At 42.2% G+C, this 17,864-nt stretch overlaps 1 protein-coding gene across 1 annotated transcript; it reads right to left on the bottom strand.

Moving 5' to 3' along the window:
• Nucleotides 1–736: 736 nt before the first annotated feature.
• LOC109888817 (forkhead box protein G1-like) lies at nucleotides 737–4,361 on the bottom strand. The gene has a single exon (XM_020479994.2). It carries the CDS (start codon nucleotides 4,197–4,199, stop codon nucleotides 3,141–3,143), a length of 1,059 nt encoding a protein of 352 aa, XP_020335583.1. The 5' UTR covers nucleotides 4,200–4,361; the 3' UTR covers nucleotides 737–3,140.
• Nucleotides 4,362–17,864: the final 13,503 nt, after the last annotated feature.

The raw sequence follows: 17,864 nt of genomic DNA, 5'->3' as shown, positions 1-17,864 counted from the left end.
TGGGACGTACCAATTAAATAAATGATTAAACGGAAATATTCGGTTTGAATGGTGTATGAAAGGTAGGCCTATATGCAGCCCTATAACTCAAATAATTTGTATCTAAACATTTTAAGCCAACACTTCCTGACTACTTTTTGAGTCCATTAGTACACTTTTATTTAGTACCCTATATGTTAATTGTTTTTGTGCAAGGCTTGGGTTAGTTACAGACTTATATGGTCCTTAAACATGACATTAATCGTAACTCTTAAATCATCCCCTTACCCCAAACCCTGCAGAAAGGGTGGAATCGTTGTAATATAGCCTACATATAATATGTAATATGTAATTTTATGATTAAGTAATATGTAATATTATGAATAAGTCGCTTCTGTCCAAATGGTTTTATAACAAAGTAGGCATACAGTTCTACACTAGACATATTGTGAGAGCTTCAATTAATTTGGTCAATTTCAATACATTTGGCATGGGTGGCATGCCTGTGTATTTTAGGTGGAATTGGGCTTAACCATTTTGTAACCTACCATTTTGTACTGACAAAACACAATCAATGTATGTTTATTATGTTTAATATATATCTGCCTATTAATTACAAATGAATTACAAATGAATAGGCATATATATTAAATACATTGTAGCCTATTGCTTTGAAATGAAGAATGGCAGTATACGCCGCATCTCAGAAACATGAAATCTGTAGGCCATGTCACCCCACGGCATAGTTGTTTATGAACAGGAAAAGCGGACATCGATCGTTTCACTGCAGTTGTATCAAATACCATGCGTATCGAAAACTCACGACACATTTCAATTGAATTTACAAATGTTTTTACTATTTTATGACACCATTTATATATTTTTATCCACAGAAATATAAATGATTGACAAAGTAGCCTAATTGCACACAGAACAAATGACCCTATCCTGCCTATTTCAATCATTTGAAATTAATGAATTACTTGGGCTGATGGTCTTGACAGAAAGGTTATACTGTGGTTTGCATTGAAAGGGGAGTCGTTGTTTCAGAAACATAGCCTATCCTCTATATTTCTATTTTCCCTTCTCCTTGTGAGATTCAGCAGCAGAAGAGTATGGGATGAGATGCTTTTAGGGTGAAGAACTTGAAGCCCAATTTTACGTGAATTTGCTATCCTTTTCCAGCCATAAAAATGTGCATATTTGTTTCCGTTGATAAAACAAATATTTTTCTATGCTAGCTACATAGGCTGCATATTCTTTCATCTCACTATAGCGTGTCTGAATGTATAACCCGTACATTAGGTTTGTGTTGTTCTTTCATTCATGCTACACATAGCAAACCTATAGCAAAGTGTAATGTCTTATACTTTAATCAAGTTTATTTTTTTCAAAACATACAGCAACAAAAACAGACAATACTCATACATTAGGTAGGCCTATTCTAACAACAAAAAGTGCAAAACTTTGAAAGAACATTTACAAAAAAAATCGTCAACATCCAAAATACAATGTTGTGAAATAAATAAACCTGTATATAGTCTTTCCAACAAAGGAAAGAAATCTGTCAAATGTTAGGCCAAAATGTGTGTGAATCAGCGTATTACTCTCCTGAATATTAAACTATTTTGCTTGTAAATAGGCCTATTGGATAATGGAATCTTAATTAACTGGTCATTACAATAACAATGCAGAATGTTATTTATTTGGATCAGCGTTTGCCAAACTGTGGTTCTGTAGGCCCAACCCCAGTGTTATGCAAACCAGATTCCAGAATTATCAGTGATGAATGATGTTGTTCTATTTATTTGAATAGGCCTAGACTATTTCAAACCCTTATTCTCAGAATGTGAGGTTGGATATAGCCTATTACTGAAAGCGTAAGGCAATTTACAGCTCAGAGTATAGTCTTAATTTACAGGATAAATTTACGTTTTCTTTTTTTTTGTGTTTTGTTTTTTGTTTTACATTTGAGTCATTTAGCAGACGCTCTTATCCAAAGCGATTTACAAGAGCAAGTAGGGGCACATCGACAGATTTTTCACCTAGTCGGCTCGGAGATTGGAACCAGCGTCCTTTCGTTTACTGGCCCAACCGCTCCGCTAGGCTACCTGCCGCCCCACACATGGGCATATTACATTTTTGTCATTTTGTCAGGGTTATATATAGGAAGCTGGTAGGCCTTATCGTATTGTGTATAATTGTAAGGTGTAGACGTGACTAAGAATAAAATAGGAACCACTGATTTAGATGATAAATGCTATATTGGTGTGGATATTATACACCTGTTTGCCAAATGTGTGTTTGATGTAATAGGACTAAATGGTCGGACTCTTAACTTGCAGACCTGAATAGGTAGTAGCCTATAACACCTTTATCAAACATGGCAAGTGTCAAGACAACCGGAACTGGTTTTAACGAGAAACTGAAACCTCAAGTGCTTTATATGAAAGACGTAGGTAGTCCTCACACGAGGAGGAGGCCTGCACTGTCATGCACTGTTGTGTCCTTTAATCTACATGTGCTTATTTCGGCCCCATCAACAAAATAGGTGACAAAATAGGCTATCATTAATTTAAGAGTACACACAAAACTCTACTTCTCTCTAAAATGTGTAGCATACATTACAGATAGGCCTACAGCAGTAGCCTACATTGGAGTCTCTGGACAGAGAACCTGAGAAGATATGACTTGTGTAGGCTTTTATTTTCTCCCGCGTGTCTTAACCCTGATCTGTATGACGTTTTCCCCCAAAACGATTTCTAAATTAAGTCTCATATAAATAATGAATAAACTGTATGTTTTTTATTCAATATATGCCTACTGATGAATACACTGACAATAAAATGTAAATACATTGTACAATAAATACAAAACATAAATAAATTATTCAAATAATGAAAATCTGTACGATATAAATAGCCCGAAATAAAGTTACCTTTGGCAAGTCTATAGTTACATTTTACAACCCACAGGTAACAAAGTTTGTCTTTCAACGCAAAATAATAAATCGTTGCACTTCAGGATACATAGGCTACTATGGCCATATTTGTTTTGAGGAATTATTGTTTCTGACCTAATTTGTGATCACTGTTTGTTTAACCTATAATTGCCATGTATATGGTGTTTTTGTATGTCCTCCCCATGTTGTAGTTGTGCAATCAGTTTAAGAAAGCATTTGGAGTGACCCTCTTTTGATGGGACAACACTCCTGGAAACCCGCTAGAAATTCCCGGTGAAAAAGACGGTAGGGACGTTCTTAGAGAGTTCGAGATCAGTGTTTGTGGCGAGCTCGTCGGCACACCATAGCCCTGCGCGCTCTGCTGGAGATGCGGCGGCGGGTGCTGGCTCCCTGAGACAAAGTAGCCACTCTGTCCCGATAGTAGCCCAGACGTGCTTACACCGTAACTGTTTGACAAACCCAGAGCACCGACAGATCCACCTAGATGGCGTGTAAGGTCCCCGTTACTCAGCTGGTCCACCCCGGGGAGTAGAGACCCATACGCGTGCCCTTGGTTCAGAAATCCTGCAGATGATCCATTGTAATGGGGATGGTGCAACGATAAAAACGGAGAGATTTGCCAATACAGAGGGTTGTTCGCCCTGTCGTTTATTCCCAAACTGAGAGGCGCAAAGCGTAGTCCCCGTTTCATCGCCAGTTTACCCCTTGAGGTAGCAGAGCGTCTCCGAAGTTTTCCCGTAGTTCCACCAATAAACACGTCGTCGCTCGAAGGGTCCAACATCCAGTAGTTCCCTTTGCCCGGGTCGTCGTAATGCCTTGGCACTTTCACAAAACACTTATTGAGGCTCAAGTTGTGGCGGATAGAGTTTTGCCAGCCTTGCTTGTGCTCCCGGTAATATGGGAAGTTCTTCATGATAAACTCATAGATACCGTTCAGAGTCAGTCTCTTCTCAGGACTCTGTCTGATAGCCATCATAATCAAGGCGTTGTAGCTGAATGGCGGTTTATCATATTTCCCATTTTTGCTAGGCTCTGTCGCCCGCTCGGTACCCTCGTCCTCCTCCTTCGGTTTCTCTGGGTTCAAAGGTGCAGATTCCATATCAGGATCCAGAGATTTTTCCGAATCAGAACCCGAAGAAACAGTGTTTTTTTCTGGGAGCACCGAGTCCTGTTTATCACATTTTGAGGGAAGCAGCAGACTCTTGATACTAAATGAAGTAGATCGGTGCACCATCGGCGGCTCTTTCTGATCTCCCATGCCGGACACTGACAAAAATCTCGGGTTTTGTGTTTAAAAACGAAAAGGTCAGACGCGATCGGATCAGGACATTGCATGCATGAAGGAACTTGTAGGATAGAGAGGAGCCGGGGCTGGGATAGAGAAATTAGTCATTAAGAAGGTTGCGTCTTATCACAAGGCTACATCACCAAAGGGGAGGAGCCTGTAGATTGCTGATGTTTTAACTGTCAACAAATGCCTCTTCCCCATTCGATATTGTTGAAACAAAATAGACTTTCAGTGCACTATATTGATTTGTCAGGATGGCTCAGTTTCCGTATCTGTTTACCATCACCTCATCTGTGTGTTTGTGTGTGCACGCGAGCCATCGGTGCGTGCGTACGTGACTGTTTCCACCTATGTGCGGTGTGCGCGTGCAAGTGTTCATCGTCTGTCGTAGCGAGTCCCCCCTCTAAGGACAATGATGGTTTGAATATGTTTCATGTTTAGGCAAACAATGTATTTAAAATGGGGGATTTGAGCATTGTGGGTGCGCTCCAATCATAGTATTGTGCTGGAGTACTGGACACGTCAGAGGCACATCAAAGAGCCTATTCAGTCTGAACGCCGCTACTTCAGCGCCTCTAGTGTAGCGTACTGTGATATGCCTGCGCTGAGAGCGCACTATTTGAGCAACATGCATGGAGTGTTTTGTGGCTAAAAATAATTGCCTACAAACAACATTTTGTGCTACTAACGAGCTGTGCATAGCCATACGAGTAACAACTTTGTGTAAGGCTATTATTATTTGCAACAGCCTATTTATTTTTCGAGCTCAGAAAAATATTTGACTGCATAACGAAGCCGATAGCGCCTACAACCAGGGTTTAAATTATAATTCGAGGGTTTTGTTAATGTTTATTTAGGCTACATTTTTCTGTACATGTTTACGCCAATTCAAGCCCTTGAATTGAAGGTAATAATATTGGCTGGTTTTAATATATTCAGTGGTTCACCAGAGGTATTTTAAGAGGTAAATTATGGAACGTTGAATTTGGGTAAAGTAACCCCTTACCATGGCAAGTGCTTTGAAACCGTGTTAAAATGCTTTATGAAACATCTGAACATCGACTTTTACACTTTTAGCAAGAATTACATTTATATTACCTCTGTATTTCCAATGTGTCAAATCAAATCAAATCAAATTTGATTTGTCACATACACATGGTTAGCAGATGTTAATGCGAGTGTAGCGAAATGCTTGTGCTTCTAGTTCCGACAATGCAGTAATAACGAACAAGTAATCTAACTAACAATTCCAAAAAACTACTGTCTTATACACAGTGTAAGGGGATAAAGAATATGTACATAAGGATATATGAATGAGTGATGGTACAGAGCAGCATAGGCAAGATACAGTAGATGATATCGAGTACAGTATAACATATGAGATGAGTATGTAAACAAAGTGGCATAGTTAAAGTGGCTAGTGATACATGTATTACATAAGGATGCAGTCGATGATATAGAGTACAGTATATACGTATGCATATGAGATGAATAATGTAGGGTAAGTAACATTATATAAGGTAGCATTGTTTAAAGTGGCCAACACCTTCATAAGGGATACGCCTCCACTAGTAGGCCTAGTAGGTAAGAAGGAATAACAAAACAGGCCAGGGACAAGAAAGGTTGTCTGAAATGATTGTAAACAGGTTTGGGTGTTATGTCAGGTGTTATGTCAAATTAAATAATTAATTTGCCTGTCTACGTTAAGATATCAATTACATTTTAGTTTTAATTTAAAAATCTACATTGTGGAGATTATATTTATTGAAACTATTATACTGATTTGTGAAATTAAACTTTCCTTTTGAGAAAAAACACTATGGGGTAATCCTGTACATTTTGTGTCACTGAGGTAGGACTAAGGCTTGGTCTAAAGGACTGTAATCTAACAGAAATGCTGAAGGTAATAACAGGTACGTCTTCACTCCAGGTTGGTCATTAAGTTACTGTGCTTTTGCAACACTGCATACAAGAAGACTGTTGTATACATAGGGTACATATAATTCCGAATTAAGCACACTGATCTTTTATTCTGGTGTATTATGTTTTCCTTTATCTACAGAGGCACAGAGCTAACCCATGTTTCCAGGTTAAATTGAATATTAATGATAGTCCCATTTTTCCTCTCTAGTATTGTGCTGCTTATACACTCTATTCAATTGAGCAGGTCTTTGGAGCTGGGAGATAGGTGATGCACTGAATGCATGAGATGGAACATGTGGCCCTACCAAGTCTTTAATGGTCTACATAAGCAAACTAATGTGTAATGGCACGTTTCCACTTGGAGGCCTGGGGGGGCTAATTGAAGCTATCCTCCCTGGCCTGGCACTGGTGAATTTCCCCTGTATAGTGACACGGTAGAGTTGCTGCTTTCAAAACATTAAGATGTATAGTACATTATCTCCATTTAGCTATAATCACACAGCTATTAAATTGAGATAGGGCTATTGTAGAAATGGGTTATTGTATGACATTAACCTCTCAGTCAAGTCATTGCCATTGTTCTGTAGGGAAACAATATAGGGAACAATATAGGGAACCACTATACACCGTATATCAGTGTGTTACCACAGACAGTCAGTTGACAAGTGTTGGATATTCAATAAATCATTGATGATTTACCATACAAGCGTGTATTTGCTCTTAAATTAAATAATAGTGTCTTTCCATTTCCCCCAGCAGTCCATTCTTCCACAGCTGCACAGATTAAAGCAGTGTTGCCACAATATTAACTATGAACTATTTAAGAGCAGGTTTCAAGTGCAAGATTATAATTTTTTGGTGTCACTAAACATGAACTTGGCTGACACCCCTCTCATCCACTTGAAATCATGTATTCATGTGTTCAGAAGGGATGGAGCGCGAGGACTTTGGAATTAAGTCATATAAGAGTGCTTTTAGAGAGGTTTTATTTTCTTCAAGCTTAGTGTTTATAGTCAATTAGATGTTCGTTTTGAGTGCCATTTAATTTATTGCATCCAATTTCCCCTTTTCAAATCCTGGGACCTTTTTGTGTGGAAAAAACAGGGTCTTTTCGATTTGATTGTTTTGAGTGAATAAAAAAAACCATTGCATTCTCTACCTTTTTGAAGTGGCGTCACAAATCTGTCAACCGTTAACCTTTTAAAGGGAATATGACAATGTCCTATCATAATGTCACATTCAATATCTAGAAACAGATTCTGGCATTGTCTGTCATTAATGTTCAAAGTTAAAATGCAGCTTTACTAGAGTACAAAGATGGTCTTGATGGACAATAAAGAAAAAGACCACTGTCAAAACATTAGTCTGGCGTTTAAAACAGGATATCTGAATGTCAGAGCGCCCCCTAGGGATACTTCCAGGATCTCACATACACATACTGTTAAATACTTTTAAAGCCAAACCTTATACACCAACCCCAAACAAAATCAGTCAGAATCGCCAGCAGCTTTGGGGTCATCCAAAGTTTACTGCTATTTATAGAGCAGCAGTAAGGAGCACCCTCCAGGGCTACGATGGTAACTCCCCCCACACAGCATCCTGGGACGCAGGGTGATTACTTCAGCTCCGTCAAGGGGTTGAAGATACACTGCAATGAACCAGGATGTTCCCACAGGTAAATTATAGCTACCGTACACAGACAGAACATCCTATTGTGGGCCTTCTGCTGTTCTAAATCTGGTCTGTGTGGTCACACATGCTCACATGAATGGGTTTTGTGTGCGTGTGCGCCCTCAGAATTCTCAGTAACACACACACGCACGCACGCACGCACGCACGCACGCACGCACACACACACACACACACACACACACACACACACACACACACACACACACACACACACACACACACACACACACACAGAATATGTTGTGCAAATTTATATTGGTAATTAGATCATGAAATGTGTCTCAGCAGTAATAAGGCTTAGTTCTTAGGTTCATTGTCTGGAACGCTTTCAATAGAACATGAGGCTAAATCTGCCATGTTAGGTCAGAAGCTATTGTTCAATCACTGCTGATGGAGGTTGATGTTAGGGAAACCACAGTATTGCTCTTCCTTAAAGTGGAACTGACTGCGTTTGAACTACTTTGCTGATATGAAGCAAACAGATAATAATAATATCAGTAAAAAAGATCAAATTCCTAGTTTATGCTTCAAAACTTTATAAGCGGTTTAAAAAAATATGTTATATTTGACTCAAAATTCCATGACGTACAGTAAGGCATTGTTGGCAGAATGGATGGATGCAGTTCAATGCATGATGAATATAATTCACCAATACATTTTTTTGTAGTCCAAAAATTGATATCAGGTTGTAAATCATAGCTGGCCTGGTACATTATTTGTTGCCTCCACCCATTTGGGATGCACTGTTTCAGTTTCAGTTACTCAATATTTTTAACAAAAACGAACGACTGTAACTAAGGCTGAGAACGTCAATAAAATCAAACTAGCAAGGTCAATGATCACAAGTCAGTCAAAACGTGGCTAGCGCACATGTGTCCAACACAAGGACGGCGGACCGAATAAGACACACAAGCGAGTATAAATGAGTCAACAGTTGAGTCATCTACTTTATGAAATTACAGCCTGATGCATTCGAATCGCTCACATCGGTGAATTTATCTTAAATTGCGCTGCTTTCATGTGTCCCTTCTACAGCATGCAGTGGAAGGAAAGTGTACAGACACATGCCACAGTCCTAGCTAGGCTACTAAAATGTTGCTGTCTGGCTTCGGTTTTTAAAGCTTGGCAATTAATAACCAAGAAACAAAACCTGCAACAAAACACCATGCAAATGATAAACATGTAGGCCTATTACAGCAACATTTGAGTAGTCTTTGCATAAGTATTCAGCTCCCTGAGTCAATACATGTTAGAAAAAACTTTGGCATCGATTATAGCTGTTAGTCTTCTTGAGTAAGTCTATAAGAGCTTTGCACACCTGGATTGTGCAATATTTCCCCATTATTCTTTTCAAAATTCTTCAAGCTCTGTTAAGATGTTGGGGATCATGGCTAGACAGCCATTTTCAAGTCTTGGCATAGATTTTCAAGTAGATTTACTTCCAAACTGTAACTTGACGACTCAGGAACATTCACTGTCGTCTTGGTAGGTTGTTGTGTTGTAGGTTTTTATCCTGCTGAAAGGTGAATTCCTCACCCAGTCTGGTGGAAAGCAGAATGAAAAAAGTTTTCCTTTAGGACTTTGCTTGTGCTTTGCTCCATCCTGTTTCTTTTTATATAAAATAAATCCCTAGTCCTTGCCAATGTCATGATTCAGCCACCACCATGCTAGAAAAGGAGGAGGCAGTTACTCTGAATGGAGTAAGGTAAGTTTTAAGGTTAAAGCATTGTGTTTAGGCCCACTGAATGGTTAAGGTAAGTTTTAAGGTTAAAGCATTGTGTTTAGGCCCACTGAATGGTTAAGGTAAGGGTTAAGGTTAAAGCATTATGTTTTGGCCCACTGAATGGTTAAGGTAAGGGTTAAGGTTAAAGCATTATGTTTAGGCCCACCGAATGGTTAAGGTAAGGGTTAAGGTTAAAGCATTATGTTTAGGCCCACTGAATGGTTAAGGTAAGGGTTAAGGTTAAAGCATTATGTTTAGGCCCACCGAATGGTTAAGGTAAGGGTTAAGGTTAAAGCATTATGTTTAGGCCCACCGAAAGGTTAAGGTAAGGGTTAAGGTTAAAGCATTATGTTTAGTCCCACCGAATGGTTAAGGTAAGGGTTAAGGTTAAAGCATTATGTTTAGGCCCACCGAAAGGTTAAGGTAAGGGTTAAGGTTAAAGCATTATGTTTAGGCCCACTGAATGGTTAAGGTAAGGGTTAAGGTTAAAGCATTATGTTTAGGCCCACCGAATGGTTAAGGTAAGGGTTAAGGTTAAAGCATTATGTTTAGGCCCACTGAATGGTTAAGGTAAGGGTTAAGGTTAAAGCATTATGTTTAGGCCCACTGAATGGTTAAGGTAAGGGTTAAGGTTAAAGCATTATGTTTAGGCCCACCGAATGGTTAAGGTAAGGGTTAAGGTTAAAGCATTATGTTTAGGCCCACCGAAAGGTTAAGGTAAGGGTTAAGGTTAAAGCATTATGTTTAGGCCCACCGAATGGTTAAGGTAAGGGTTAAGGTTAAAGCATTATGTTTAGGCCCACCGAAAGGTTAAGGTAAGGGTTAAGGTTAAAGCATTATGTTTAGGCCCACCGAAAGGTTAAGGTAAGGGTTAAGGTTAAAGCATTATGTTTAGGCCCACCGAATGGTTAAGGTAAGTTTTAAGGTTAAAGCATTATGTTTAGGCCCACTGAATGGTTAAGGTAAGTTTTAAGGTTAAAGCATTATGTTTAGGCCCACTGAATGGTTAAGGTAAGGGTTAAGGTTTGGGATAGGGTTAAAACATTACGGTTAGGCACTCATTCCAAATGTTTATGGCAAGGGTTAAGGTTTGGGATATGCAGTGGTGGAAAAAGTTCCCAATTGTCATACCTGAGTAAAAGTAAAGATACTTTCATAGAAAATTACTCAAGTAAAAGTGAAAGTCACACAGTAAAATATTACTTGAGTAAAAGTCTAAAAGTATTTGGTTTTAAACATACTTAATGTAATTGCTCAAATATACTTAAGTACCAAAAGTAACATAAGAAATCATTTCAGATTCCTTGTATTAATCAAACCAGACGGCGCTATTTTTTATTTATTTTTTATTTATGGATAGTCAGTGTCACACACCAACACTCAGACATAATTTACAAATGAAGCATCTGTGTTTAGTGAGTGTGCCAGATTAGATACAATAGGGATGACCAGGGATGTTCTCTTGATAAATGCTTTAATTTGACCATTTTCCTGTCCTGCTAAGCATTCAAAACATAACGAGTACTTTCTGGTGTCAGGGAAAATGTATGGAGTAAAAAAGTACATTATTTTCCTTAGGAAATAGAGAGAAGTAAAAGTTGCAAAAAATATATAGTAAAGTACAGATACCCATAAAAACTACCCCCCCCCCCTAAAAAAACAGTGTCCACAACTGGGATCAAACATACAACACCAAATCTACTAACACCATGACTCTGGATCAGAAGGTTGTCTTTTCGATCCCAGTCAAGGACACAATTTTTTATTTCTTTTAATTTTAACCATATCCCAAACCTTAACCCTTACCTTAACTGTCCCAAACCCTATCCCAAACCCTATCCCAAACCTGATCCAGAGTCAAGGGACTACACCAACACCATGCCAAAACCCAAGCCTAATTGATAGTAACAGTGCTCACCATTGCCCCTAGCGGACAGTTTAATTTGTTTTCCTGACATCCTCAAGACATGGATAGACATCCAATTTCGATATCAATCTTGAATGACCTGGCTGGTAGTAAACTACCCAATATCTTTTATATTGTTTTTCACACTGTGTATTCATATACTGTATTCTTCACATAGCTCATTCTAATGTATCTAGTACATTGCATTTTGTTACACTGTTTACATATACACTGGATTCTCGACATAACTCACTGTAATATACATATATTTGCTGCACTGTTATGAGCTAGTACCACAAGCATTCACTGCACCCGCTATAACATGTGCTAAACTGTGTACGTGACCAATCAACTTTGATTTGATTTTAATATAAGTACATAGGGTTGTATAAGTTCTTCCCTTTAATAGGTGATATCAACAACACATTACAACCAAAATATAACTGAGAGGTGTCATAAAGGCATAAACATAACAATAACTTTCAATCAATCCAATTTCAATGTCACATGCATTGTAAACAACAGGTGTAGACTAACAGTGAAATGCTTACTTACCAGCCCTTCCCAACAATGCAGAATACAATAAAAAATAAATAATACAAATAGAAAAATAAATATGAACACAAGGAATAAATACACAATGAGTAACGATAACTTGGCTATATACACGGGGTACCAGTAACGAGTCGATGACGGCTTGGCTATATACACGGGGTACCAGTAACGAGTTGATGACGGCTTGGCTATATACACGGGGTACCAGTAACGAGTCGATGACGGCTTGGCTATATACACGGGGTACCAGTAACGAGTCGATGACGGCTTGGCTATATACACGGGGTACCAGTAACGAGTCGATGACGGCTTGGCTATATACACGGGGTACCAGTAACGAGTCGATGACGGCTTGGCTATATACACGGGGTACCAGTAACGAGTTGATGACGGCTTGGCTATATACACGGGGTACCAGTAACGAGTCGATGACGGCTTGGCTATATACACGGGGTACCAGTAACGAGTCGATGACGGCTTGGCTATATACACGGGGTACCAGTAACGAGTCGATGACGGCTTGGCTATATACACGGGGTACCAGTAACGAGTCGATGACGGCTTGGCTATATACACGGGGTACCAGTAACGAGTCGATGACGGCTTGGCTATATACACGGGGTACCAGTAACGAGTCGATGACGGCTTGGCTATATACACGGGGTACCAGTAACGAGTCGATGACGGCTTGGCTATATACACGGGGTACCAGTAACGAGTCGATGACGGCTTGGCTATATACACGGGGTACCAGTAACGAGTCGATGACGGCTTGGCTATATACACGGGGAACCAGTAACGAGTCGATGACGGCTTGGCTATATACACGGGGTACCAGTAACGAGTCGATGACGGCTTGGCTATATACACGGGGTACCAGTAACGAGTCGATGACGGCTTGGCTATATACACGGGGTACCAGTAACGAGTCGATGACGGCTTGGCTATATACACGGGGTACCAGTAACGAGTCGATGACGGCTTGGCTATATACACGGGGTACCAGTAACGAGTCGATGACGGCTTGGCTATATACACGGGGTACCAGTAACGAGTCGATGACGGCTTGGCTATATACACGGGGTACCAGTAACGAGTCGATGACGGCTTGGCTATATACACGGGGTACCAGTAACGAGTCGATGACGGCTTGGCTATATACACGGGGTACCAGTAACGAGTCGATGACGGCTTGGCTATATACACGGGGTACCAGTAACGAGTCGATGACGGCTTGGCTATATACACGGGGTACCAGTAACGAGTCGATGACGGCTTGGCTATATACACGGGGTACCAGTAACGAGTCGATGACGGCTTGGCTATATACACGGGGTACCAGTAACGAGTCGATGACGGCTTGGCTATATACACGGGGTACCAGTAACGAGTCGATGACGGCTTGGCTATATACACGGGGTACCAGTAACGAGTCGATGACGGCTTGGCTATATACACGGGGTACCAGTAACGAGTCGATGGCGGCTTGGCTATATACACAGGGTACCAGTACTGAGTTGATGTGCAGTGGTACGAGGAAATTGAGGTAGATATGCTAGGTAGGGGTAAAGTGACTAGGCAACAGAATAGATAATAAACTGTAGCAGCAGTGTATGTGATAAGTGTGGAAGTGTGTGTGGAGAATATGTGCCTGTGTGTACGTGTCGTGTGCGTGTGTGTGTGTTGGAGTATCAGTGTAAGTATATGTGAGTGTGTGTGTGTAGAGTCCAGTGTGTGTGCATTGAGTCAAAAAGAGTTAGTGCAAAAAGGGTCGATGCAGATAGTCCGGGTAGCTATTTGGTTAACTATTTAGCAGTCTTATGGCTTGGTGGTAGAAGCTGTTCAGGAGCCTTTTGGTCCTAGACTTAGTGTTCTGCTACTGCTTGCCGTGCGTTAACAGAGAGAACATTCTATGACTTGGGTGGCTGGAGTCTTTGACAATTTTTAGGGTCTTCCTCTGACACTGCCTGGTTTAGAGGTCCTGGATGGCAGGGAGTTCGGCCCAGTGATGTACTTGGTCGTACGCATTACTCTCTGTAGCGCCTTGCAGTTGGATGCTGAGCAGTTGCCATTCCAAGTGGTGATGCAGCCAGTCAAGATGCTCTCATTGGTGCAACTGTAGAACTTTCGGAGATTCTGAGAGCCCATGTTAATTTTTTTCTGCCTCCTTAGGGGGAAGAGGGTCTGTCGTACCCTCTTCACAACTGTGTTGTTGTGTTTGGACCATGATAGGTCCTTAGCGATGAGGACACCGAGCAACTTGAAGCTCTCGACCCGCTGCACTACAGCCCTGTTGATGTGAATGGGGGCGTGATCGGCCCTCCGTTTCCTGTAGTCCACAATAAGTTCCTTTGTCTTGCCCACGTTGAGGGAGAGGTTATTGTCCTGGCACCACACTGCCAGGTCTCTGACCACCTCCTTATAGGCTGTCTCATCATCATTGGTGATCAGGCCCACCACGTCGTGTCATTGTAAAACTTGATGATGGTGTGGGAGTCGTGCGCGGCCACGCAGTCGTGGGTAAACAGGGAGTACAGGAGGGGACTAAGCATGGACCCCTGAGGGGCCCCCATGTTGAGGGTCAGTGTGGCGGATGTGTTGTTGCCTACCCTCAACACCTGGGGGTGGCCTGTCAGGAAGTCCAGGATCCAGTTGCAGAGGGAGGTGTTCAGTCCCAGGGGCTTTAGCTTAGTGATGAGCTAGAAGGGCACTATTGTGTTGAACGCTGAGCTGTAGTCTATGAACAGCATTCTCACATAGGTGTTCCTTTCGTCCAGGTGGGAAAGGGCAGTGTGGAGTGCAATAGAGATTGTGTCATCTGTGGATCTGTTTGGGAGGTATGTGAATTGAAGTGGGTTTCTGAGATGATAGTGTTGATGTGAGCCATGACCACCATTTCAAAGCATTTCATGGCTACAGATGTGAGTGCTATGGGGCGGTAGTAATTTAGACAGGTTACCTTGGCGTTCTTGGGCACAGGGACTATGGTGGCCTGCTTGAAACATGTAAGTATTACAGACTGGGTGTCACGCCCTGATCTGCTTCACCTGTCTTTGTGCTTGTCTCCAGGTATCGCTCGTCTTCTCCACTTATCCCCTGGGTATTTATACCTGTGTTTTCTGTCTGTCTGTGCCAATTTGTTTTGTTTGTCAAGCTTACCAACGTTTGTCCTGTCAGCTCCTGTCTTTTCCCAGCCTCTCTTTTTCTTGTCCTCCTGGTTTTTGACCCTTGCCTGTCCTGACCCTGTACCCGGCCGCCTGACCACTCTGCCATTCCCTGACCCTGAACCTGCCTGCCGTCCTGTACCTTTGCTCCACCTCTAGAATACTGAACTCTCCCAATCCCTGACCCTGAGCCTGCCTGCCGTCGTGTACCTTTGCTCCTACTCTGGGTTATCGACCCCTGCCTGCCTTGACCTGTCGTTTGCCTGCCCCTGCGGTTACAATAAACGTTGTTACTTCACACAGTCTGCACTTGGGTCCTACCTTGATTCCTGATCGTATGAAATGGCCATGACTGACCCAGCAGACCCGCGGCCAGCTGCACAACGCCATCTCCTCCCAAGGAGCCCCCATCGGAAGGCACAAGGAACTGCTTCGTGGCCTTATGGAGGGGATCCAAACGTTGGCTGAACACCATGACGGGCATTGAACAGTTTGCTGGAGCAATTCCACAGGTTGTCTGGGAGGCAGCCTACCACGGTGGTAACCCCGCAGCTCCTTAGCGACTCAGCGCCATCTCATCGGCCACCCCACCTTCTTAGGAGCCCCGTTTATCTCCCCCCGAAACGCTTCAATGGAGAGTTGAGCACCTGTCAGGCGTTTCTAGCTCAGTGTTCCCTCATTTTCGAGCTTCAGCCCTCCTCCTTCCCCTCGGATCGCTCCAAGGTAGCTCATCACACTGATGTCTGGGAGGACTCTCACCTGGGAACAGCAGCCGGCCATATGCGTTAGTCTGGAGGGGTTCATGGAAGAGGTGAAGAAGTTTTTTTTCGCCCCGTTCTCCGGGAGAGAAGTTGCCTGGGAGCTAATCCAGCTTCGGCAGGACTCCTGCAGGGTGGCTGACTATGCGGTGGATTTCCGCACGTTGGCAGCAGAGAATGCTTGGAACCAGGAAGCACTGTTCGATATGTTCCTGCATGGCGTCTCTGAGGTCAAGGATGAGCTTGCTACTCAGGAGTTACCTACGGATCTTGATTCCCTTATCCCTTTGACCATCCGTATCGATGGGCAACTACAGGAACAAAAAAATTCAACTTCGCTCACACATCCAGGGATTTCACCTTGCTTCCGAGTTATTCTGGAAGTCCCCGTCAATCCCGTTGCCGAGAGAACCCGAGGCCTCCCAACCTGCCCTGAGAGTTGCCGGAGTCAGCTGAATCGCCGCTTCCCGAGCCTATGCAACTAGGTAGAGCTGGGCTATTGCCAGTGGAATGGCAAATCAAATCAAACCAAATCAAATTGATTTGTCACATACACATGGTTAGCAGATGTTAATGCGTGTGTAGCGAAATGCTTGTGCTTCTAGTTCCGACAATGCAGTAATAACCAACGAGTAATCTAACCTAACAATTCCAAAACTACTACCATATGCACACAAGTGTAAAGGGATAAAGAATATGTACATAAAGATATGAATGAGTGATGGTACAGAACGGCATAGGCAAGATGCAGTACATGGTATCGAGTACAGTATATACATATGAGATGAGTAATGTAGGGTATGTAAACAAAGTGGCATAGTTTAAAGTGGCTAGTGATACATGTATTACATAAAGATGCATTAGATGATATAGAGTACAGTATATACAAATACATATGAGATGAGTAATGTAGGGTTTGTAAACATTATATTAAGTATCATTGTTTAAAGTGGCTAGTGATATATTTTACATCAATTCCCATCAATTTCCATTATTAAAGTGGCTGTAGTTGTGTCAGTGTGTTGGCAACAGCCACTCAATGTTAGTGGTGGCTGTTTAACAGTCTGATGGCCTTGAGACAGAAGCTGGTTTTCAGTCTCTCTGTCCCTGCTTTGATGCACCTGTACTGACCTCGCCTTCTGGATGATAGCGGGGTGAACAGGCAGTGGCTCGGGTGGTTGTTGTCCTTGATTATCTTTTTGGCCTTCCTGTGACATCGGGTCCTGTAGGTGTCCTGGAGGGCAGGTAGTTTGCCCCCAGTGATGCGTTCTGCAGATCGCACCACCCTCTGGAGAGCCTTGCGGTTGTTAGCAGTGCAGTTGCCTTACCAGGCGGTGATACAGCCCAACAGGAGGATCTCAATTGTGCATCTGTAAAAGTTTGTGAGGGTTTTAGGTGACAAACAAATTTCTTCACCACACTGTCAGTGTGGGTGGACCATTTCAGTTTGTCCGTGATGTGTACACCAAGGAACTTAAAACTTTCTACCTTCTCCACTGCTGTCCCGTGCTTCCTCTGCTGTTACCAGAAGTCCACAATCATTTCCTTTGTTTTGTTGACGTTGAGTGAGAGGTTGTTTTCCTGACACCACACTCCCAGGGCCCTTACCTCCTCTCTGTAGGCTGTCTTGTCGTTGTTGGTATTCAAGCCCACAACTGTTGTGTCATCTGCAAACTTGATTGAGTTGAAGGCGTGCATGGCCACCCAGTCATGGGTGAAGAGGGAGTACAAGAGGGGGCTGACCACACACCCATGTGGGGCCCCAGTGTTGAGGATCAACGAAGTGGAAGTGTTTTTTTTCTACCTTTACCACCTGGGGGCATGTCAGGAAGTCCAAGACCCAATTACACAGGTCAGGGTTGAGACTCAGGGCCCCAAGCTTTAACAGCAAGAGGAATATGTATTCCTCTTGTC

Source organism: Oncorhynchus kisutch, linkage group LG4, assembly GCF_002021735.2.
Source record: "Oncorhynchus kisutch isolate 150728-3 linkage group LG4, Okis_V2, whole genome shotgun sequence".
Lineage (NCBI taxonomy): Eukaryota > Metazoa > Chordata > Actinopteri > Salmoniformes > Salmonidae > Oncorhynchus > Oncorhynchus kisutch.
The sequence above is the reverse complement of the archived record's forward strand: the minus strand, read 5'-3'. Positions and strand labels throughout refer to the sequence as shown.

Excerpts from the sequence above, each read along its gene's own strand:
- LOC109888817 (XM_020479994.2), bottom strand. The coding sequence starts at position 4,199 with ATGGGAGATCAGAAAGAGCCGCCGATGGTGCACCGATCTACTTCATTT.